The sequence below is a fragment of the Caloenas nicobarica genome, chromosome Z (genome assembly GCF_036013445.1).
Source record: "Caloenas nicobarica isolate bCalNic1 chromosome Z, bCalNic1.hap1, whole genome shotgun sequence".
Lineage (NCBI taxonomy): Eukaryota > Metazoa > Chordata > Aves > Columbiformes > Columbidae > Caloenas > Caloenas nicobarica.
Genome location: NC_088284.1, coordinates 47540964 through 47564442, shown reverse-complemented (window position 1 = coordinate 47564442; position 23479 = coordinate 47540964). Strand labels below are relative to the sequence as shown.

Here is a 23479-nt window from a genome sequence, read left to right as displayed (position 1 = left end):
GGACTGGGAAATCTGTCTGTCTCAAATCACAGCTGACCTTTGGGATGCTCATCGGTACACCAGTATAAAAGCATACTGAAGGCACATGTTGAGAAAATCCAAAGTTTCTATTCAAGTCTGGTGATGTTAAAAAACATGGTTTACATTCTAGTTGGAGCACAAGTTATAAATAATGCAGAAATTATTTCCCAAATAACAGAAATTATTGATGATGAGCAATGGAAATATAGATTATCTACTTGAGCCAACCTCTTGGAGAAAAAATACCAATCACTTTCAAACTATTGTACCTTCATCACTGCAATGTGTATCCCTGTAGGGTGTTGTATTTTGTTACACACTCTAAACTGTTTCTGTCACAATGCATTACAAAAAATATGTTGTCTTCACACTTTGCATGCTTAGAACGGTTTTTCCACAGAAGAGATTACTTTAGCACAGCACTTCAGCTTCTGTTAGTCAGTTTTGCACTAGGAATGCATGGATTTTAAAGAATAATGTGGAACACAGCTACTGGCACTCCTCTTACCATATGCAAAGTATGAAATACAGAGGTTTTATAAGATGAAAATATATTTTTATAAGGAGACCACATTAGCTATCATCAGCAGAAAATCCACTATGTAAACCTGCTATAGATTACCTAATTGTTTGAAACTAATTATAATAGGAACATGACTTTTAATATTCAGAAATTTTTAAAATATACTAAAATATGCCACTCTGAAATAAATTATGACACTATTTATAGGAGAAAGCATGTTTCATGGATATATTATTAAGGACAAGCAACTAATAGAACACAGTGACCCTTGCAAATCACGGCTTTTCAGGGAAATTGTCTAAACCTATCTCATTTTACAGACTGGAATCTGGTAAATCTTCAATATTTCTCTAGCGTGGGACTTTGAATTGTCATGCACTGCTGGTCTCAACCCCTCCTGCAGGTTGCTTGACTATCCTCCTGGGTACTCATTAAAATCACATAACTGTCTGAAACAATAAACTTCTTTAGCTTTTCGTTTTCAGCCTTTTGCTCAACCTCCACGTAATTGTGAGATGTTTTCAACTGAGGAGGGAAGAGTGGTTCCTTGACAGACTTTAGGTTCTCTTCCCTTTAATATTGCCCAGGTAGAGAGATACACATCTAAGCGTTCAGCTACTGCTGCTTCCTAGGAGGAAATCTGCTGTTTTGCTCTCACAGGCTCCTTGCAATTTTTCCCTAGAGCAGCTGAAACTGTGCATTGCAAGGTCTGTCTCCTGGAGCTGGCAAAGCCTGCCCTGAGCCTTTGGATTGTCACAGCACTGATACTACTTGTCACAGCCACCCACGGATGCCGTTGAGCAGCTCCCTTTACTGGAGCAGGTTTTCAAGATATACTATTCAGTGGTAACAGCAATGTAACACATACATGGCCTGAATATGACCATGATGCAGATTAAATCAGGTTCTCCTTCCTCTCCTGGCACGCTTTAAGCAAAACTCTTCTACTTCTTACTTTGGGAGAGAAAAGGGCTACTGTCAAAGTGGAAGGGGCAGGGGGAAGGAAAATCCTTAACTCTAGAGATTTACTTTTCATTCTCAGCTTGTATTTGAAGCATACCCCATCTAGTTTAGTAATAACAGGCACTACCTGGCAGCTGCTTCCATGTGGCAGGACACTGATTGCCTTTTAATTGTATGAAAACTTAAAACTTATGCCGTGTAATACCTGTTTGCAACCCACCTCATCATTATTCACAGTTAATGACTTGTCAGAGAGACCAGACCACAGACGAAATAGCACCACCAGAGCAGGTTGCGTTCAGCAGTGTGCAGAACTCTGCCCAGGGCTTCAACTCCATGCTGCTATGCCAAAGCTCAGTAAATTGCTCATTTCCAATCACAGAAACTGACACCCTGGCCCTTTGAATTAAACAGTAAAACTCCAGTACACAAGAGTGAAATTTTACCCATTTAATGATTTACTTACCTCGGAATTTTTAATATACTAATTCTTGCAGTAGAAGCTGCAGAAATCATAGAATACCAGGCTGGAAGGGACCACACGGATCATCTGGTCCAATGTTTCTTGTCAAAAGCACAGTCTAGACTAGACAGCCCAGCACTCTGTCCAGCTGAACCTTAAAAGTGTCCAGCGCTGGGGAATCCATCACTTCCCTGGGGAGATGATTCCAATGACTGATTGTTCTCATTGTGCCTGATAGGAATTTCCCTAGGAGTAACTCATATCCATTATCTCTCAATTTTTCCATGTGACTTCTTGTGAAAAGGAAGTCTCCATCTTCTTTGCAGCCACCCATTAAACATGGAACATGGTGATTAGGCATCTCCTAAGCCTTCTTTTCTCAAGGCTGAACAAGCCCAGTTCTCCCAGCCTTTCCTCATGTGGCAGCTTCCCAGTCCTTTGATCCTCTGTGTGGCCCTGAGTGGGATAATGATGTCTTTGTCTCTGCTGATGAGGCTCTTGTTGATACAGCCCAGCATCCTGTTGGTCTTCTTTGTCACAACAGCACACTGTTCACTCATACTGAGTTACAATCTTTAAAATGGGTTCTCTTTTGTATAAAAGAATTTTATACAGTAAGAAATAGTCTGGTCTACCTGGTTAGCATGGTCTTACTAGATTATGAGTAATACATCTCCTATGATGTGTTGTTTCAGGTGATTTTAGTAATTTTAGTGAAACTGCTTGTTTTAATCATACTTGCCAGCCCAAACGCATCTACTAAACACTAATGGAATTGTGTGGTTATGTTATGGTATTTAGGACATGGGATCTGCAAGTGATGCTGTCTTAAGTATTGAGTCAGCAGACATCAAGAGCCTAAATCTGTATTTACCATGTTTCAGTGATTACACTTTCCTGTTTGGCATTGTTCACCCAACTTCAGATTGTCCAGTAAGCATCTTGAAATAGCCTTCAAGGTGCTAGCAGCTGACATGGTAATCCTTTGATTGCTTAGATAAAAGGATTTTGACTAGGAAGACCCAGCAGGATTACTCAACATGACAAATGCCCCAAGATTTTCAGATTCACACAAATATACCAAAACTAAACAATGCCACTATGCATATACACACACACAAAGACAATGAAAGGATTCTAAGTTTGCCTTTCTTAAGTTAGCCAGAGTCATAAAGTAGAAACACTGATGCCATGAGTTGTTTAAACACTCTGGTGAACAGTCTGACAGCTTATTCCCTGGTTCTTCCCATCAGCAGTGTTTCCTACTTCATGACTTGGGAGGAAATTCGGATGGAGTCTCCCCTGTCCGCAGTACCTAAATTCAAATACCATTGAAATTACTAATATACCAAATGAAATCTTTAAATTATGGATTAAAATCTGAAGGACAGAATGCCTAATTGTGTTTTATTGGGACACAAATCACACAAACACGTACATATTGGAACTTCAAATTAATAGCAGGCCTACTCTTCATTTTAATAAGCTCTTACAAACTATGGAAACAACATGTGAGCCAAACACTTGCTTTTCCAGATGCCTGAATGATATTTTAAAATCCAGTTTCAAGAGTTCAACTGAACTAAGGTATTGTCAAGAGCTTTGTGAACCTAAACAGACAAATCTTTCAAAGCAATAGATCAAATATTCTCATTTGGATTAACAGTGAACGTTTGCTTTCCTGTGGCAGCACAGCGAGAAGCCACCTCTAATGAATATGGGCTCAATCTAACAATCCAGGCCCCTCCCGATGGTGCGAGATGAGTTGCACCAACTTAGTTCTAACTCACTTTATCCACGTACACAAAAATCTTTTAGCTGTAAAAATCTATGTCCTGAACAGGTAAAATAATTCCAATTATGACAAGCTACATTTGTTTTCAGAAAGCTTTTAGTGTGTCCAAGTCTCATTTGTACATATTCCTGCTCTCAAAACCACAGTGCAGGTAACAATAGTTCATACCTGCCCCAGGGATGTCAGGGCCGAGTATGGGGTGATCTTCAGTCTTTGCTCCAACACCTTCTCCTTCTTTTTTATTTTTAATCCAGTTGGCAGTTTTTGCAATACTCAAGAGCCAAAATGCTTAGCAGGGTCTGTTTTTTGGACAGTTGTAATGAAAACGAGCTAAAAACAGTCCAGGAAGGGAATAAAGTGCACAGCAAGACAGAGGCAAGGACTGCTGTGACCTACTCAGTTTTTGCAAACTTAAGGTATGTAATTCTATGTTAATAAGTGTTCCAGCTTCTTAACATCCCCATGGGGAAAAAAAAAAACCAACACAAAAATAAACGACACACACACCCCACACACACAAAAATACAGTAATGAGAAAACAAGGGTTTTTCAAGCTTTCTTTCCCATTTTGCCTTTGCACTTCACCATCTACTCTCTATTAACTGCTCTCTTAATTTGTTTGCTCAAGCTTCTCTCTTGAGCAGATAAAAGGGTTTCATTAAAGCCAAGTCTAATGCTGTCAGTAGCAGGAGAGCTGCCAACCCAGGCGGTTTTAGTAAGTCTATTAAGCTGACCTAAGCATGCTAATACTTAATAAATTCCTTCTATTCACAGCAGTCCTTTGCAAATATTTCTTTATCTCATATGAAAAACTAAATTATGCAATTCGAGTAACAAAAGACCAGATCCCGCACTCTACCTTATCTTGATATATAGTTCTGTCCTGAAAGAAGCAGCAGCATACTATCAGTCATAACCTCTGCTGTACCAGAAGCACTTCCTGAGACTACAGAAATGTCTAACAACAGCTTAATAAAAATATTCTGTTTCAGAGATTATTAAGAAACAACCAGCACTGAACAATCAAAACACAACCTTTTTTTCCAAGGATTTCCTTCCATAGCCCATTCGCAGAGCAGATGTTCTAAACCTATTTGAAGGCCATCTGTTATACGCAACTACTACAGTTTATTTCTAATTTATCCAGAGGTGGAGAAAAAACCAAGCAAACCAACCAAAACCAAATAGATTCTACAAATCACTGATATCTTCCAGCACTGCCATGGCACATCATATGGTAGAAAATACTCCAAAGAATAACAAGTGAAGTACATATCAGTACTAGTCAGCATCACTGCTTATCAAAGTAAAAGTCTCCTTAATATCATCTGCCTTTCTTCAGGGCTCCAGCTATTACTTCACGTTCAATTGAAACAGAGTTCTGGAAGAAACAAACACTGAATGTTCACCTCTTACATAAGAGAACAAATCTGTAGCATTAGAAGAGTTTCAGTTCAACAAAAATCTTGACCCTACCCAAAATCTATGAGGCTTCTAAAAGAAAAAAAATCAGAGTGCTCAGGTCAAAAAGCGGAGATTGATCTTAATTCTTCTCTCCTGAAATATTAATGTAATTGTTTGGGTAATGTAATAAATATGTGGTGGGGTGGGATGGAGAGGGCTGATGTGTACCATCCTGATGTCTAATATGAAACATACTCAATAAGCAGCATGATTTATTTAAGTGCACATTTACCTGAGAACTACTGTCAGGCAAGTGCGGAAATGATGGTGGAGCAGTCTCACAGCATCATTTCTTCAACCATTTGTGATGACCATAATAGAAAACATTGGCTAGCAACACCTGATTTTTTACTCATTCTCCATTTTCAGGTTTTGCAAAGGATATCAGAGACCTTAATTTTTTTAATTCATAAAAAATCATCATACAGGTGGAAAAATAAAAGGACCATAGCTCTGTGAAGAGACAGGATCATATTTTAAACTCAAAACCTAAACTTTCCCAATAAGAAAAAGACTAGCCATCTCTGTAAGGGTTCAGCAGAGAAAAACTAATCACACACACACACCTTTTACTATATTTAGTGTAGAATTTATACACCAGCTATTCCAGTCAGGCTAACAACACATCAGCAACTTTGCACGGAACCAGAATACCTACTGAGGAAAATTAACCAGCCTTCTCCATCAAGGAGAAGGTCTTTCTGCATCCCCAAGGAAAGAGAAATTACGAAGAAGCCACCTACGGCAGGTGGCAATTTGTGTTGCTTCACCATAGCTGTGGTAAAGCTCTCAAATAAAGGACAGCTTGGCATTTAGTGATAAATTACATTTCTTCACAATCACCTGACTATACTCCTAAGAATTCTCCTCTGTGTTATTTAATTAATTTATCCCATATCCTTGCAGGGAAAAACAGTATTTACACTAGGTAATAAAACATTCTGCTGTTTTACTGCATGGGAACACCCACATTTCAGAGAAGAGAAAATACAGATGAGTTAGAGCATGAAGAAGGAAAGGAAATTCTCTCCTGTGAATAAACTTACTTTTTGCAGGAAAAATATGGCAACCAATTTTTCTGTTCCTTTTAAACAAACACTCTCAGAATCTCATCTGAATGATCGATGTGATGCTGATTAGCGCACTCATCTAATGAAGGAGAAAGACTTCAATCATCCTGGCCCTAAATTCCCATCTAACAGCTCAGTTTTACAGAGTAACCATGGGTAGTTCTGCACTCTTATTGTTTAAGCTTATGAAAAAAAAAAACACACACACATTAAGGACCTTCACAAAAATCTAGATCGCCACAGAAGGCTACACAAATACCAAAAAAAAAAAAAAAAGGAAGAAAATAATCACAGAGAATATCAATGTATTTTATAGATTCTTTTCTAGTGCCATCTTGCTACCAAATGAGTCTCCTTTTGGTACAAGCCTTAGTTAGGAAACGACTGCACTAAGGAACTTGTGACATCTGTCCTTCAACTTAAGCTTATATAAAAATTGTAAACTTTCAATAACAAATACAATTATCTCCTAAAAACTCATGTAGTTGTTATTGAGGAAATTTATACTATTGCAAAAATAAAGGTGTAAAATACCTGTTATCATTTTTCCTTCAATTACTAACTCTAGGTACCATCAACACATAAAGGTAAGAAAGCAATGAAGCTATTATTTCGTAAGAAATTGATAGAGTTTTTGTGCATAGCTGCTGATTTATAGAAGTGGACTTTATACTGCTAGGCAACATGATTAATATACCAGAAAAGAAGGTAAAAAGTAGGTCAGTGATAGAGGACAATGGTTCTTCAACTCACCTCCCTGTCTCCAACTTGAAGCATAATGATCATTCCTCATACATTGGAGCACTAAATAACACCATAACTAGATGCAGAAGATAAGAATTATTAGACATTATCCACCCTTGATCTTTACACAAAATTCCCATGACATGTATAGAAATTCCACAGCTGCACAAAGCAGAATAAGGTCCATAGCAAACACAGCTTTCAGAATTTGCTCTCCAATAAATATCACAAGCGTAAGAGAGACAGCAAATGTTAATGTTTTATTTGTTTTGAACATATAAAGGTTATAATTCTCCGAAACAATTCTTTTAGAGCCATCTTGTGGGGAAACTATGCAATTTAAAACAATGCATGTACTGTAATTCGTTTTCTACCAAAAAGATCAGTGTTCAGTAGTACTAGTCTCATCTAGTACTCTTTTAAAAAAAATGTATGTTTCGGTCACACTGTAAACTTTATACATCATCGTTTAAACCACTGGAAAATGAAGAAAGTGCCTTTATGAAATCATGTGTTAAAAGATTGGTTCTGGATAGAAAATATATATATCTATCATTAAATTAAAGATGCTCTTTTTCTGAAGAATGCTTTTAGGCCAGATTCCATTCAAACTCCACCCAACTGCAGCCCACAAAAAAGAGCAAAAACCTAGAAAAGCTGAGATATCTTTCAGAGATCACTTGGCCAAATTAGTAAGTTAGATGGAATTATTCAATCTAACCAAAATGGGAGGAAGGGGGTAAATCTAAATATAGTAGTAGGTTCAGCACTCAAAGTTGAAAAGCTTTTGTTCTTTAACATTCTTAGCATTGCAAATGTATTTAAAGTTTTGGTAATCTTCTGCTAGTTCTGAAGGACTTTACACCAGTTGTTCATACCTCATTAAATGCTAGTTTTCTGTTTGTGTACCCTTAAGTGAAGTACAGCGTTGGGCAATCAATTTCACAATAATCAAAAGTCACGATGCAGGCTTCAGTGACCTAGAGCAATCAAACATTAGCTGCTGCCTGATCTATGTGTCATGTCTACGAAGCAAAGCGCTTAGATTTTGTCCTAGAGAAAAAAGCGCACATGTAGTCCAAATACCTTACTTGGTTTTAACTTACACCTTATTAAAATACTTCATTTACATAGAACATTGAAGGGTATCACATCACATTTATGCAATATGTAAATATCCCCTATTAATACAAAAGTAAAACAGAACATCACAGAATGCTTTTATGAAGCGCACAATCAAGAGATGTCACAGAAATATGCATTTTTGGAGCTGTTACAATTACTGTGTAGTATAGACTAGCAGGCATCTCTGTTAAGGTTTTTTAAATAAATACAAAAATTTGAACACAAAAAAGCTCTACAGTATCCAAAGTCTCTTGACAGTTTTAACTAAACAGAACATACTGGCGCCCAGATGTACAATCAGACAATTTAGCTAAGGCAAGCACGAATATTTTGAATTTTAATTTTACTTTTCTACCAAACTTTGAGTGAAAGGTGTATATGTGCGCTTACAGCCTTCCTTCCTCCTTAAAGATGACAGTGGTCTGCTTCCTCTACATCCTCTTTAAACTTTGGAAAGGAGCCCTGACTCAGGGGCACTCGCCTTAATGAGATTTTGGATTTCTTTGAATTTTGGATGTTCTTTATCAGCTACCAGCTGCAGCAATATAGCTTCACTAGTAGTAACTATAATTCCAGTACGAGCAAGACGCTGAAAGAAAAAAAGAGAAGAGAGGTAATAATGTGAGATACTTGCAAATGTGAATGAGTATACATTTTATAAAAAAGATTAACGGTATTTTTAAAAACATCTCCCATTAACAAAATCATTGCCAATTCCATTACAGCATTTCTTAGCGGTGCCATTTATAAAGCTAGAATGGAAAGTGATGGTTTTTAGACTTTACTGAGGAAAAAGGCTGCCTTCGATTACAAATAAGACTTCCTACTTGGACTGGATTCTTTCCTCATGTCAGATTAAATACGTAGAAGACCCATCCCCTCTTATATTAACAATCCTTTCCCCTGCATGGTCCCAAGGATAGCTTTCTTCACTCTCATGCAGATTTGAAAGGCTTGGGGAAAAAGAAAATAGTGAGGTCCAAGCTAAAGGCCTTAAACAAGAAACTTAATTGTACCAATTTCTCTTCCAGGGCTTGTTCTGTACTAGTACTTCAGTCTTTGGACTACACAGCAAGCTAGTACTAATAGTCTCAGGAGACAGAACAAAAAGCTCTTCTACAAACCTTATAAATCATACTGGCACAACAACAGCTCCTTTTAACCGACATCTCATCATAGCCTCAGTTACTCCCAAGTTAGTTCTCACAGGCTACAAAATAAAAAGCACTGCTGCATAGAAACCAAAACTGAAAGAGGTCCGCTAGATCTTATAAGTGTGCAACTAAACAGAACAATGCTTTGTGCAGCCCAAGCCACAGAACTTATTGCAAGGTTTTTGGACTTTTAAGACTGTGGCTGTTGCTTACATAGCAAAGTAATCTTTAACTAAAGGCTCCGTATGCTCCCCATCAGCTTCCTAGCAATCATACAGATGCTTTGGTAGCAAAACTCTTAATGGATTCGGCTTTCTGTTCATCATCCTCTACTCAGCTGCATGCTCCACCAAATCTAATCAGGCCCTGAATGAGCCAAGGGAGGGAAAGAGGCAGAAAATACAGATTTGTACACCTTCATACAGGTTTCAATTGTAATTACTAAAGGAAAGACAAGCTCCAAACTTTCTAGGGCAGACATAGACCACTACTGTTTAGAGTTGTTCAATTACAAAGCAATTGAAGGAGGAAGGTTATTAATTTTAGGGGACCAGTAACTACATATATGTAACTACAGGCTATATAATGATAAACTAACTAGGCTAGATTTACTGAAGTCAATACTTCCTGCTTGCAATAATGGCAGAAAGCCTTGTGACATTCTTAAGTTGAGCCAAAGAAAACAGCTTCCCCAGCTCTCCTACTCTGTACAATGACGCACTTGTTTAAACCACATACACATAAAAAAGAGAAAAACAGGAAAATCAGAAAGAAATATTATGGTAATGTTTTCAACATGTTCTTCTCCAGGAATACAAAGGTTTTGCTTTTAACTAGTATGAATGAGAGAAGAAACAGAAGGTTAAAGAGCCTTGCATTCTGAGAAGGGTTGATTAAAAAAAAAAGAATGTCTTGTCTTTAGAAGTAAAACACACCATAACACATCAAAGAGGCTGTCATTGGCTTTTACTCTACTTCTAGGATTAAGTATAATTTATATAGTTTTGAGATTAGTAGGAATGCAGATATGCACATGCTAAAGATACTGGACAATTTTCAAGAAAAGGAAAAGAAAGGAGGAAGAGGAGGAGTTACTGGCTCATCACAGCAAGCCAGCAAACAGTCTCCGAATCATATTTTAACAATGACCAGTTAAGGGATCACAGCAAAACATTCTCTTTGTGCTTGGTGAGAAAACATTGCCAAGACATACTAAAACGTTACCCAAAACTGACCAAATTGCCTGGATCACAGCTTTTGCAACCAAACACACTTTTAAGATGATCGATACATTTCTTACAAGAAAGAAAAGCAAAGCTAGGTACTGCTTTAACCTCTCTTACACTGAACCAACTTCTCTGCTTGCAGACATTGTGTAAGTGATAATCAAATGTACAAAGACTTACACAGCAAGGCAAACAGATTTCAGTTTTTCTATGTTTGTTTTGTCTACTACTGCTGCTGCACCACATTGACTTGGTAAGTCCATGATTTCAGTCATTCCTGCAGTCTGCGTGCATCACTATCTTTTACATGACAGATGACTTTAAGCTTCCGCTTAATCAGTCATGAGTTTCATCAAATGCTATATGCTGGTAATTTCCCTCTAGCCCTTAATTCTCTTATTCATGAGAAACAGAAGAAATTAAATCTTCTCCAAATCTATGAAAAAAAGTATAAAATGCTGTTGTTGCTATTAGTTGCAATTACCAAATAATTCTTAGGGCCTAAGGCAAAAAATGCAATACTTAATGTATACATTAGTTTTGGCTTTCCAACAGTGATGCCTGTAGGCAAATTACAGTACATTATCAAAAAAATCATTTGCATGAATTTGCTACCATATAGCTGTACATGCTTTTAAATCTTCCTGTTACACTTATTCCACTTTCTCAACATTTAGTTAGTAAAAGCTCCTAGAAAGGCCCCACAAAAAAATTTACCCCTAAATCTTTATTATAATTACAATCTTTAGATTAAGCTTTAATTTGCACTGATGAGGAAGACCAGAAGGAGAGACAGACATGCAAGAAGGAGCTTTGAACAGGATCACTTAAAATATTTCATTGCGTTTCAAGGAATTTCAACAGCAGAACAAATACTGTTCAGAACAACAAAACCAAAAGCTCTGTAGCACTTTCACTGTGCTGTACAGGTAACACCCCATAAGAAAATATCCTAAAAGGCTAAGCGTTATACAGAGTAACCTAGGTTGCACGAAACAATCACTTTTAAAATCCAAGTGTCCCAAATGGGGTTCCACACATTAAATCGTAATTTAGGGAGGAAAAATAAGGCAGCAATCCTCCTCCATCCTGGAAGCTATTCTGAGAATCAGAGCGTTCACCTCTTCTCAAGTCTACATTTGTCCACTGCTTACTGCCCTTCGAAATTCCTTGTTAGTTTACAATAAGCAAGGACATTAACATACAGACCCATGGTGGAGAAAGCCTTAACTAAGAAACTTACCTCAAGCGCAAACATTCTGTCCATCATACTTCTTGATGAGGTGGCATCAGCTACAATATGAACTTCCAGACCTCTGCCAATTAATTCCAATGCTGTTTGCTGGATGCAGACATGAGTCTACAGGGGAGAAATCAAAGGCAAAAACCCCACCAACAAACCATTATTATAAAATATCAGTAGTGCAATGCCAAATTAGAATACATAATTAATTAGAGTTCAAACATATTTTTCTACCCCTGACATTACTAGGGCACTCAACGTGGGTTTTAAGTCTCAACCACAACTGAGACAAAAGCCTGTAGTTTACAAATATCTCATTTCAAATTTTATTATGAGATAATATCTCAAACAAATAACACAAGAACAGTTTAATCTGTAGAGGATGTCTGAGCTCTAAGCAATATAAATTGACTATTTTTTTTAATTACAGAAAGCAATGCTTAATACTACTGTGCCCCAACAGACATAACCATAAAACAGCACAAGAACGGTAAAGCACATACTTCTACTCCAAACAGGACAACGCTGCGGACTCCAGGGATCTCTGCTAAGGCTGCTTCAACTTCTGGCAACACCATTGAAAATTTTGTTTTGGGAAGCACAAGTTTAGCTCCTGTTAAATCAATTTCTTGCACAGTGCTGCCAAGACCTTTGGGATACTGTTCGGTTACAATAACTGGGATTCCTAAGAGCCGTGCGCCTTGGAGCTGCACGGGGACAAAGTGCAAAAGAAAATAAATTATTAAAGAACAATAATAACAAAGACATTGTTATTACATGGAACTGAATAACCAGTAAACTGGCTGTGTATAAACTAATAATTTATACGTGTGATCAAAACTCATTATAAGAAAAAAGTGCAAAACCTTACCAGTCGCTGGCCCACACTGATGATATCACCGAAGTACTTGATGGCAGGCCGGAATCGCTCTTGCATATCACAACAGAAAAACACAGTGCTTGAGGGTGTCAGGTTGCCCAAAGTAGTCATCTGAAAAACAAAATCAAGATAATGTTTTCCGAGGAAGCGAAGACCCTTTCAGAAAAGCAGCAGAACTAGAAAGTCTGCAACACCTCTGAAAAGTGACAGAATTATGTTATTTAAAGTCAAAATTGGAGAAATTACTTCAAGCCGGATTTTGGTATGGTTCTAAATTCAAATGAACAGTTGATACTGAGCAGCAGAGTACAGTCATCAATAGGTAATCAAGAATTTGTTAGGTGGAAGACACAAGTCAGTGTAAACATACATGGAAAATTCTGAACCCTGAAGAGGGGTGGAGGAGCTTGTACTAAAGCACTGTTATTAAAAAAAAAATACCAACAGCAAAATTACATTCCTCAAATTCATTTTTAAATACATAACTCTTGGAACTGACACAAAATCAAGATAAAATAAAGTTTTTAAAAAAGCAGACTGCCACTTGCTTTCAATACTACATGTACACATATTTTCAATAGTTTTATTCTGTAGTCTGTCTTGTCTATGACATCTTTTAGCACGAGTCTGATGAAAGTCCAAAGGCTAAAATGAAAACAGAGAGGCTTGTCAGTATTATGACCAGAAACTGAACTGAATACATTTTAAGAATAAAAATAATCTCCCAGAGTTTCCTTTGTACACGCTACCAAGTACGGTAGAAAGGGGGGTAAGAAAAAAATAAATCGAAAATTGCATTTTCTCATACTTCGAAAGAGTGCTTTGTGTTTGTATGAAATTACTTACACTACCTACAGAAGCAAAAGATAAGTCTTCAGCTGGAGGCTACAGAAAGAAAGCAGATACATATAGTTGTAAGGCAACTCAAGAGAAATTACTTCTATTCAGAAGCTTTTCAGCAGACTGATAAACTTAATAAAATGCTTCTGGGAAGCAGCCATTAATTGTATGCACTTCATTTTCTGCACACTGAGGTAGTGATGTTTTAAACTAAGACAAAATTACAGAATCTGTAGAATACTATACTTTGGAAGAGCAGGGACGTATTTGTTTTACATGGCAAGGTTTTGGTAGTGGGTGAGACTGCAAGGGTGGCTTTTGTGAGAAGATGCCAGAAGCTGCCCCATGTCAGACAGAGTCGATGCCAGCTGGCTCCAGGGTGGATCTGCTGCTGATCAAAGCTGAGCCCATCAGTGATGCTGGTGGCATCTCTATGATAACATCTTTAAGAAAGGCTAAAAAAACTGCTGTGCGACAGCAGCTGGGACAGAAGAGTCAGAACATGTGAGACAGCTCTGCAGACACCAAGGCCAGTGATGAAGGAGGGCACAAGGTGCTCCAGGCACCAGAGCAGAGATTCCCCTGCTGCCCGTGGTGCAGCCCACGGCCAGGCCGGCTGTCCCCCTGCAGCCCATGGAGGTCCACAGTGCAGCAGAAATCCACCTGCAGCCCAGGGAGGACCCCACGCCAGAGCAGGTGGATGCCCGAAGGAGCCTCTGGAGCTGCAGCAGGCTCCTGGCAGGACCTGTGGCCCCGTGGAGAGAGGAGACCACGCTGGAGCAGGTCTGCTGGCAGGACCCATGACCCTGTGATGGGCCCATGCTGGAGCAATCTGTTCCTGAAGGACTGCACCCCATGGAAGGGACCCACGCTGGAGCAGTTCGTGAACTACAGTCTGTGGGAAGGACCCACATGGGAGAAGTTCCTGGAGTACTGTCTCGTGTAGGAGGGACCTCACACTGGAGCAGGGAAAGAGTGGAGAGGAAGGAGCAGAAGAAATGAAGTGTTATGGACTGACTGCAATCTTCATTCCCTGTCTCCCTGCACCACTTGAAGGGAAGAGGTAGAGAAGTCAGAAATGAAGCTGAGCCTGGGAAGAAGTAGGGGGTGAGAGGAAGGTGTTTTCACATTTGTTCTTATTTTTCATTGTTCTACTCTGTTATTGATTGGCAATAAATTAAATTAATTTCCCCAAGTTCAGTCTGTCTTGCTTGTGATGTTAATTGGTAAGTGATCTCCCTCTCCTTACCTTGATCCAGCAGCTTTTTATCTTATTTTCTTCCTCTGTCCTGTTGAGGACAGAGGCAGCCAGCCAAGGTCAACTGGCCACAAATAAATTGGGAACCCTTAAATATGACTCTCAAATCTTTTGTTGATTCACCATGTCTCCTGAGCAAAACACTTTTGATCTCAATTTCCAAGGTTAAAAAACTATAGTAATGGCCAAGCTCAACCATATGGAATGGTGTCTTCATACTGTTGTGAAAATTACTTTTGCATTCTAACTGTAAATGCTAAATTCCCACACCTCTTGGATTCAGTACACCACTACTGCCAAAACCACAAACATTTATAATGGCAGTTCCTCCAGTCCTTATAAGCGAAACAGCAATACTGTTAATACAAGCAGCTACGAAGTCAAATGCAGTAACAACCATAAAGCAGATGCTCTAACACTAGACCCACTGATGCCACAGGAAGACAGAAGAACATGACAATCGGCATTAGGGAAATCTTTTTTACTAGGAAGGTATAGCTGCACTGAAAATGGGTGGTGAGATCTCTATCCTCGGAGGTATAGGAACACCTACAGCCATATCTCAAGACTGAGATCTGGTCTCCCTTTAGTCCTTTCCATTCCCTTGCTTATTCTAAAACTTATATAGTACTTTCAATCTTTCCTCCTACGAATAAATTCATTTTCATTGCCCCCCGAGGTGCTTCTTAAATTGCAGTCTACAGTGAGGCGCTCAATACCACTGTAACAGTAGTATTTCTCTGCCCAGAATACCTCTCAGCACTAGTAGAGCTTCATAGAACAGTCAATTCACAGCCCTTGCAGGCCCTGTTCAATTTGTACTTTCCAGTACACTATGTGCTCTTTTAATAATTGATGATACTTAGAGTCCTGAGGTGCATCTTAACCTCGAAATCATCCCTTGAACTCTCCCTCGTCTTTTATTTGCATAGTTGATTATTTCTAACTTAGTGTAGGAATTATTTCTACCTTTGTTGCTTCCATTTTGAACTGCATCTCATTTCACCTTGTTTCTGCAACTTGTCATGAAAAGCCTGAATTCTGCTCTCAGATGCTTGCAGCTCCTCTCAGTTTGAACCTTCTGTAGAAAAAGTATTTACCTTAAGTTTTGGCACTGACATGGATAATGGAGTATTTACAAACAGCAGATGCGGAACAGATCTTATACAGCCCAGTTCAATATTATTCTGATTTGACAGTGAAGCATAGATGAAAGCCTACTGCCTTTCCAGCCAGGGAGCATCCTCATCACAGACTTTCACTGAATCCTTAATCCCATGTGCTTATGACAAACATTACAGGGAGCTGGAGCAAAGCCTTCTATCTGCGGTCCTCTATTATCAAGTTGGTGTAATATGATTTAATTTATGCCTTCAGTTTAATACCAGTGGCACTCTAAAATAAAGTTGGGTCAAATATATTTGCTAAATAAAAGCTTTTACTACGTCTAACACAAGTAATTCCTATATTGATTTTCATATTTATGTCTGATTAACTTGCAGTCTGAATTGAACCATGCAACACAAGGTAGAACAAGAAGAAACCACAAGAAATACATGGCAACAAATCAACACTTGCTGGTGCTACTTGGAAACGCACATGTAGGAAGCACAAAGCATAGCAGAAAGCAGACTGAAATTAAGTTTCATAAGTAGTAGCTAATGCAGTCCACAAATAAATTCACAGAAGTATCTGTTATGTATAAATGAAAGTTTCCACTCACTGGTTCTTCAATGTGCCATGCAAATCCTACCACTCACTTGCTCTCAAAGCTATCCTCCCCTTCCACAGCCATACCACATCAGGTACACGGGACACCACCAGCTTGTACACCCCCAACAGCAAAAAACATGACCAGCTGCACTGCCCCAGTGCTGCACCCTGCCCCTGAACTGGGGTGGCGTCAAGCCCACATCCAAACCCCAAACCCTGGGCCAGCACGTCAGCACCTGTGTGCATCAACCCTGAGGAAAGGCAGGCTGGACAAGGATGGCGAGCCACTGCAGCCACACGTTACCTGTCCAAGTCCACCCCATATATAATGTCTACTCAGCTGCAATACCATTAAACAACCTACATTTAAAGGGGGGGAGGGGAAACAAACAAACCCACAAAAAAAAATCCAACAAAAAAACCACACCACACACCAAAAAAACCCCAAACCAAATGAACAAACTAAGCAAACAAAAAACCCCACACAACCCATATCACCTGAAGATTGCCTCCCCACCCTCCATAGTACATAAGCTTTTCTATTTGTTTCGCTTCATCCCTCTCAGCCACCAGGACTTCCTTCCCCCCAGCTGGAAGTTATCCACAGCACAACCAGAATAGGTGCCTCAGATGAACACGTAACCTGATGCAGCTCTCTGACCCAGCTAGAGAAGTCATCTCTAGGACCTTGTCCAGGCCAGGATTTAAAGGTATGCTGTCACGAGTTACACATAACTTTAAATCCCACACTAGAAAAGGCCTAGGTGGGAAAGGACAGGTGTTTTTCCATGTTTCATCTCTGCTGATTATTATTAATCATACAAAATTTGACTGTGATGAAGTACTGTAATTACAGAATCTACCTTACAAAAATATTCACATATACTGTCTCTTCATCTGTACTTTCCCTGTTCAAACTTCAGGGAACCATTTCACACACAAAATGCAATTTTCACCCAGTATTTGTAATGAACAAGAATATGGAAGCTGAGAAACAATTCCATGTGACATCACTAGTCACCTCATAAATCTCTTGCCAAGGTTACCCACTAAAAGGGCAGAGTGGAGGACCCTGCAGCCTTGGTATTTCAAGGGTAGCATAAAAAGATAAGAAAAAAAAGATGCTGGCTATCATATTTTGTTCCTCTTTATTTCTAAAAGGCAATTTGTAAGATTCAGTTTTGCTGCTTGTCTTTCAAAGGAAAAAAAATTGAAGAAATTCAGTTACTTGTATTTCAAAGGAAAAACTGGTTACAAGTTTTTCAATGTATGAATATAAATACTTATTTTAGGCTAAGCCAAAGTGCAGCCTTTTATACACAATTCAGCATTTAAAAAGGACAGATTCAGTTAGATAAGCACATGATATTTATAAAATTAAGACAATATAAAAGTCCTCATCAAAATAAAAAATGATCAAAATGCTTGCTGCAGAGTAAGGATAAACACGGAGTCTGGATGTGAAGAAACCTCTCCAAGATTTTCGGTCCCTTTTTGCCCTTCAAGTGCTGCTTTTTAAAAAATGTATTTATTTAGAAACATTGCATTTAATTGTAGCACTGATGTAGCAGAACTTAAAATTGCATCTTTCGGAAAAAAAAAAAAAAGCAAATGACACCCCTCACCGGATTCATATCCTGCAATCTATGCTTTGGCTTTTCCTGGTCTTCAGAAATTGGACTTAGGCTCCTGAGTTACTTCTATTTCCAAAGCATCCAAATGTAGCAATATTAGATATGTGTAGAAAGAGTTAAAACCTGTGTATAAATAGTTCTTTTTTATTTACCGTATCTTGCAGCAACAATTAAGTATCATTCTGCAAGCAGTTTTCTGCAAGGAAGATGTGTGTGAGACATCAATATCTTTTTAAAAAACCTCTTGAAGTAAAGGTGCTTGACACAATTATTTCAATAATAATTTCACCCTTTTAGCTCTAGCATCTTAAGGTTACAAGTTTGTAAACGCATAGCACAAGTACTGCTGAAGAGAAGTCACCTTGAAGTTATGACAGCGACTGTGAAATAGCCTCTCTTGGGCACACACGTGAACACTGCCTGAACTCCCCTATTACAGGGCCGTAATGAGCATAGCTGTCTTCTCTTCCGATATCTCCGAAGTGGTTTTCCTTACTGCTTCTCTCCTCCTAAGGAAGCTACAACAGTTACAGCAAAACTCAACAGTTTTAGTAGCACTCTTTAACTGCATTTAGAGTTAGAAGACATTAAAGTGGCCCTGCATTCCCCCACCCTGACTACAATTACTATTCTGTTAAACTTTTAGAACATGTAAAAATCCATGAAAAACAGGCGGCTCCTTTCTACCAGCATTCAGTCCCTCAAGTTGCAAGTAAATGTCCTCCTCACTAGTTGATAGAGGCCAAAGAAAAGTGTCCCTCCTCACCATCAGTCTGTGGTTGAAGAGTTTCAAGAGTGGGACACAGGCTGAAGATCAGGGCTCACTGCACCACACCAGGACAGCTAAACCAAACAAACGTACATATATGAACAAAGAGTACAAAGGCATGAATTCAACTGGAGAGCAAATGTCTCTATACAAATCAAGCTTTGAATTGAGCTGCGTGGAGTGGCTTTCCAAAGGCAGCATATGGTGACTTTTTTGTGAGATTACTGTCCTCCTCAACTGCAGGGACAGGAAATTGAAAGAGCCCAGTCAAACACCATTTGGTGCTGACATTTCTTGAGCTACTCCAACGAAAGGCATCCCCATCCCTTCCATGACAGGTCTGCACAGGAATCAAAACAGGAGGATATCGTTCCAGAGCTCATGGGCACTACCACCTTAGGGGTTAAAATGCCATCCCTAACTAAATACATACATATATTTTATAAAGCACGCACATAAATATACTGAAATTATTGTCTAGGGATACAGACGCTAGTATCTGTGAATCTTAATTTTAAAGCAAATATATCTTTCCAAACATGCAAGTCTAATCACATCAGTGAGCAAAGGCTGTCCCTCTTGAAAGACAAATTCAGAATGGTATTTCAACTGACTATGCCACCTGCAGAGTTGATAAACCTATGTCATGTGTAACTGCAGATAAAACATCAGGGGTGAAGGAAAAAAGGGCACACAATAGCGGCAGTGCCTGAATCAACATACGGAACGAAAGTATAATCTTCCCATCAGTAAATCCTAAAGGTCTTAAAAAGCGCAGCTGTGAATGTATCAGACCAAATGTTCCCCAAACGAGTGATCCCTGAGCACCTGCTGGTGGCTTAAGGCGAGCTGACTGACATCATTGTGATGTCTCCAGCTCATTCTCAGCTGCTGAAGCGCATCAAGGAGGCAACTAAAATAATAGACAAGTACCATCCTTTTTCGTATCAACAGTTGCTATTATCACAGAATTGCAACAGTATCAGTGAAAGCACCTAATCAATTATGCAATTAATGCACTAAATATTGGTTCATCCTGAATCCCTGCAGTCAGTTAAAGCTGCGTAGTGCATCTGCATCCTGGGAATGACATATCTTTCCATGTCTCAACACTGACCTTTTATACTGAGATGTCCTGCTATGAATACTTAGGCTGCATTTATATTTTCAGTGCAGAAGCCATCTGCAAGAGAGTCTTTGCAGAGCAGCGATCTGCGTGCACAAGAAATGAAATTCTGACCTGCACCTGCACCACGGTTACAGGCCCAGATTATACAAATTCTGTTTTTAAAATCTTTGCTTGAATTAACACCCATACCAATTCTTCTTGCAAGCTGGAGAGACTCTGAAGAGTTTCTCTGGCTGGGTCCCCATCCGTTCTGTTTCCAACACAAAAAGGAGAAAGGTTTTAAACTGAATATAATGAGCGATGAATGACAAAATGAATGATGAATGACAAAATGAATAATAAATGACAAAATAAGTTGTCAAACCAGTTTGGTCTTCTTAACCACTCTTTCCAAACGTAAGGTTAAGGAAAGGACAAAAGACTCCAAAGAAATCTTTGATGTAAAGTGTAAGAAAATAGGCCACCTTGAGAGTTTATGGGTTCAAGAGACTCTGATTAAGCAGGGTTTATAAACAGTGTGAATTAGATTGTTCCCAGAAACAGAAGATGATCAATGTTTCAATTTTTATGACATCACTTTTTCAGCTTATAAGTAATGTTGGCTCGATAAACTAAAACGTCTTAATTATAAATTAAGCAGAATGTTCTGAACTGAAACAATAACTATGTGTGGGGTGTTTGTTTAATTGGTTTTTGTTTGGGGTTTTGTTGTTGTTGTTGCTTTTTTTGGTTGTTTATCAGTTGACTTCTTTGAGGCTGGAGGAAGGAAAAAGCAATTTTGCTTCAAGTGCAACTATTGCAGCATGACTGGTACAAATCTCCAGTGTGCATAAAGATATCTTAGTATGAAACACACGTACTATATCTGTCTGGCAGTCTGGTTTCCTGGTTTACAGCCACGAAACTATTGAGTTATGAACCTTTATATCAAGAAAGAGCTTTTGGGGGCAAAAGTGATACAGAAATCCCAGGGACCTAGAAGCCATGAGACTGAGTTTTGGCAGAGCCCTCTTTACCAGGACCCTTTGAGTTTCCACCCAGCAGCATTACTTCCGATCAAGGCTGGATAGCACCAGCCACCTGCTTTAATGGAGAAGTACAGATTACTTCAGCCACCAGGCTATTTTCCCATTCATGGGGGCAAGTAAGTTCTGACTCACTGAAGGCAAAGCCCGGCTGTCAAAAGCATCTGGCGCAGAGCACACCTGTCTTAGTAAAACAAAAGTTTCCACGGAAAAACAAGTCCACGCGGGCTTGGCGAGGCTCTGCCCACGGCTCCAGCCCGCCCCGGGCTCCCCGGCCGCCGCCGCTGTCCCAGCTCGCTGCCGCTTCTCCCCGCAAGGGCCCGGGGGAGGCCGGGCAGCGGCAGCCGCCGGCTGGACGGGGCTGCCCGCCCACAACCCCGCCCACACCTGTGGCCGCCGGCACTGCCCCGCCGTCGGGTCTCACCTGTATCTGCAGCGGCACCAGGCGCAGCTTGCAGCGCTCGCTGACCACGAAGCCCTTGGGCAGGTCTATGTACTGGCTCCACTCCTCGGCGAAGAGCTGCACCACGAACTTGCGGTGCATGTCTATTTGGTCCCCGTAGAGGCTGAGGAACTTCTGGATCAGCAGCTCGTAGCCGGCGCCGTGGGGCACGCTGGAGGGCCGCGCGAAGACAGAGAAGCAGAACAGGACGGGCACCGAGCCGCCGCCCGCCGGCGAACAGCCCCCGCTGCCCGGAGCAGCGGCCGCCTCCGCCGCCGCCATCTTCAGGGGCAGCCGCTCCGAACCCAGCCAGCTCGCTGCGGCCCGCGCCGCCGCTCCTCCTCCCGCCGCCTCCTCCCCTCGGCCGGGCGGGCGGCGCCGGCGGCCCCCAATCCCGGCCGTGGCTGCTCCTGCTCCTCCTCCTCACCATGGGGCCCGGCCCTGCCCCGCGAGCCCTCGGGGGTGGGCGCGTCGCCGGGGCGCCTCGGCGCGGCGGGTACCGGCTGGTCCGCCGCCGCTGCTCCCCCTCGGAGGGCGGGTGGCACCCGCTCAGCGGGCGGCGGGAGGAGCAGCCCCTCAGCCAAACGTCTGCCCTCGTCCGGGCCGACGGGGAGAGCCCGGGTGCCCCGGAGAGGGGCAGGAGGCAATGCACCTCCCGCTGGAGCGGCCCCGTCGTGGCCTCGGCACGGCCGGCAAGCAGCTCCTCCCTCGCCGGGGCGCACCCCAGCGCCACCAGGCTGGCGGCAGAGCCCGCTGCCCTGAAGGGCCGTGAGGGCGGGAGCCGCGGCGCCCCGTCGGGCGAGCGCGGCGGAGGCAGCGGCGGGCAGCGCCGTGCCGAGCGGGGCAGGCAGCGCCGTGCCGAGCGGGGCAGGCAGCGCCGTGCCGAGCGGGGCAGGCAGCGCCGTGCCGAGCGGGGCAGGCAGCGCCGTGCCGAGCGGGGCAGGCAGCGCTGTGCCGAGCGGGGCAGGCGGGCGCGGCTGGCAGGGAGGGATGGGGGAGAGCGGAGAGCTGCCTGGGGCCGCGCCGGTCCGCAATGGGGTCGGGCGCGGCCGGGGCCCGCGGGAGCTGGGGAGGAGCATCTTGGTAGAGCCTGGTAAATGCCCGGGTTCTTTCGCGCCTGATTCAGCCCGATCTTAGATCTAGACGGGAAACAGTCGTTCATTCTCCCGCTACTGAAGCGCGTTGCTGAGTTTTCTTCAGAAATGTCAGTTTCTGAATAGCGGGAGGTACCTGAGCTGCCTCACGCCGAGGCTCTGAACCTGCAATTGCATCCACAGAGGAGAAGAAGTGAGGAGGATGCAATGCATCCACACAATTTAGCCTTCTTAACTTTGTTTTCTCTGTAACATTTCCAGATTCATTAACTGCTTGTTTGTTTGTTCGTTTCCAGGAGTGACTGGCAGCTGGAAATGTTGCCCATATTTTTGCCATAATTATCAGATTTCCCACTGCGCTTCAGTGTGCTTGGGGGGAAAGGGGCTGACTAATGTGTTACACTGGTGGAAAGAAAATATACTTTGTTAAAACCAAGTGGATGTTTTCACATGCTATCCAATGCAGTGGCATCACCATCAAGGTAAATGCACGTCTGCCCAGCTGAATAACACCACGCTGAAGCTCAAAGTTGTTCTCATATTTTACTGAAGTCAGAAATCCGGAGCTGTTGTGTTAAATGACAAAGTTATATTTTCACTAGATGTTTGGTTTTTTTTTTTCAGAAAGCACATTGCTTATATGAATTGATTTTAAACTTGCAAGTGTAAGGAGCCTTTCAGTGTTATTAATACATATTTACACAGTTGTATACTCACTAGGCACTGAAGCAGCTCAAAGTGATTATTTTATACACTACCCAAGAAGGAAATGTGCAGTGGCTTCTGCATATTCGTGCAGAGTTTGCACCTTCTTTCCGAAGGAGGTAGTGTCAATCTGATCATATTCAGCCTAACTGAACACATCTCTGTGATTAAAAAATACTTTTTAAAGAGTGAAAACACA

At 41.2% G+C, this 23479-nt stretch overlaps 1 protein-coding gene across 1 annotated transcript; it reads right to left on the bottom strand.

Moving 5' to 3' along the window:
• Positions 1–7286: 7286 nt before the first annotated feature.
• On the bottom strand, positions 7287–21914 carry ISOC1 (isochorismatase domain containing 1). Its single transcript, XM_065656505.1, has 5 exons — positions 21464–21914; positions 12663–12782; positions 12295–12498; positions 11792–11908; positions 7287–8757 (listed from the first exon to the last, which is right to left on the bottom strand). Exons 1-5 carry the CDS (start codon positions 21761–21763, stop codon positions 8611–8613), a joined length of 888 nt encoding a protein of 295 aa, XP_065512577.1. The 5' UTR covers positions 21764–21914; the 3' UTR covers positions 7287–8610.
• Positions 21915–23479: the final 1565 nt, after the last annotated feature.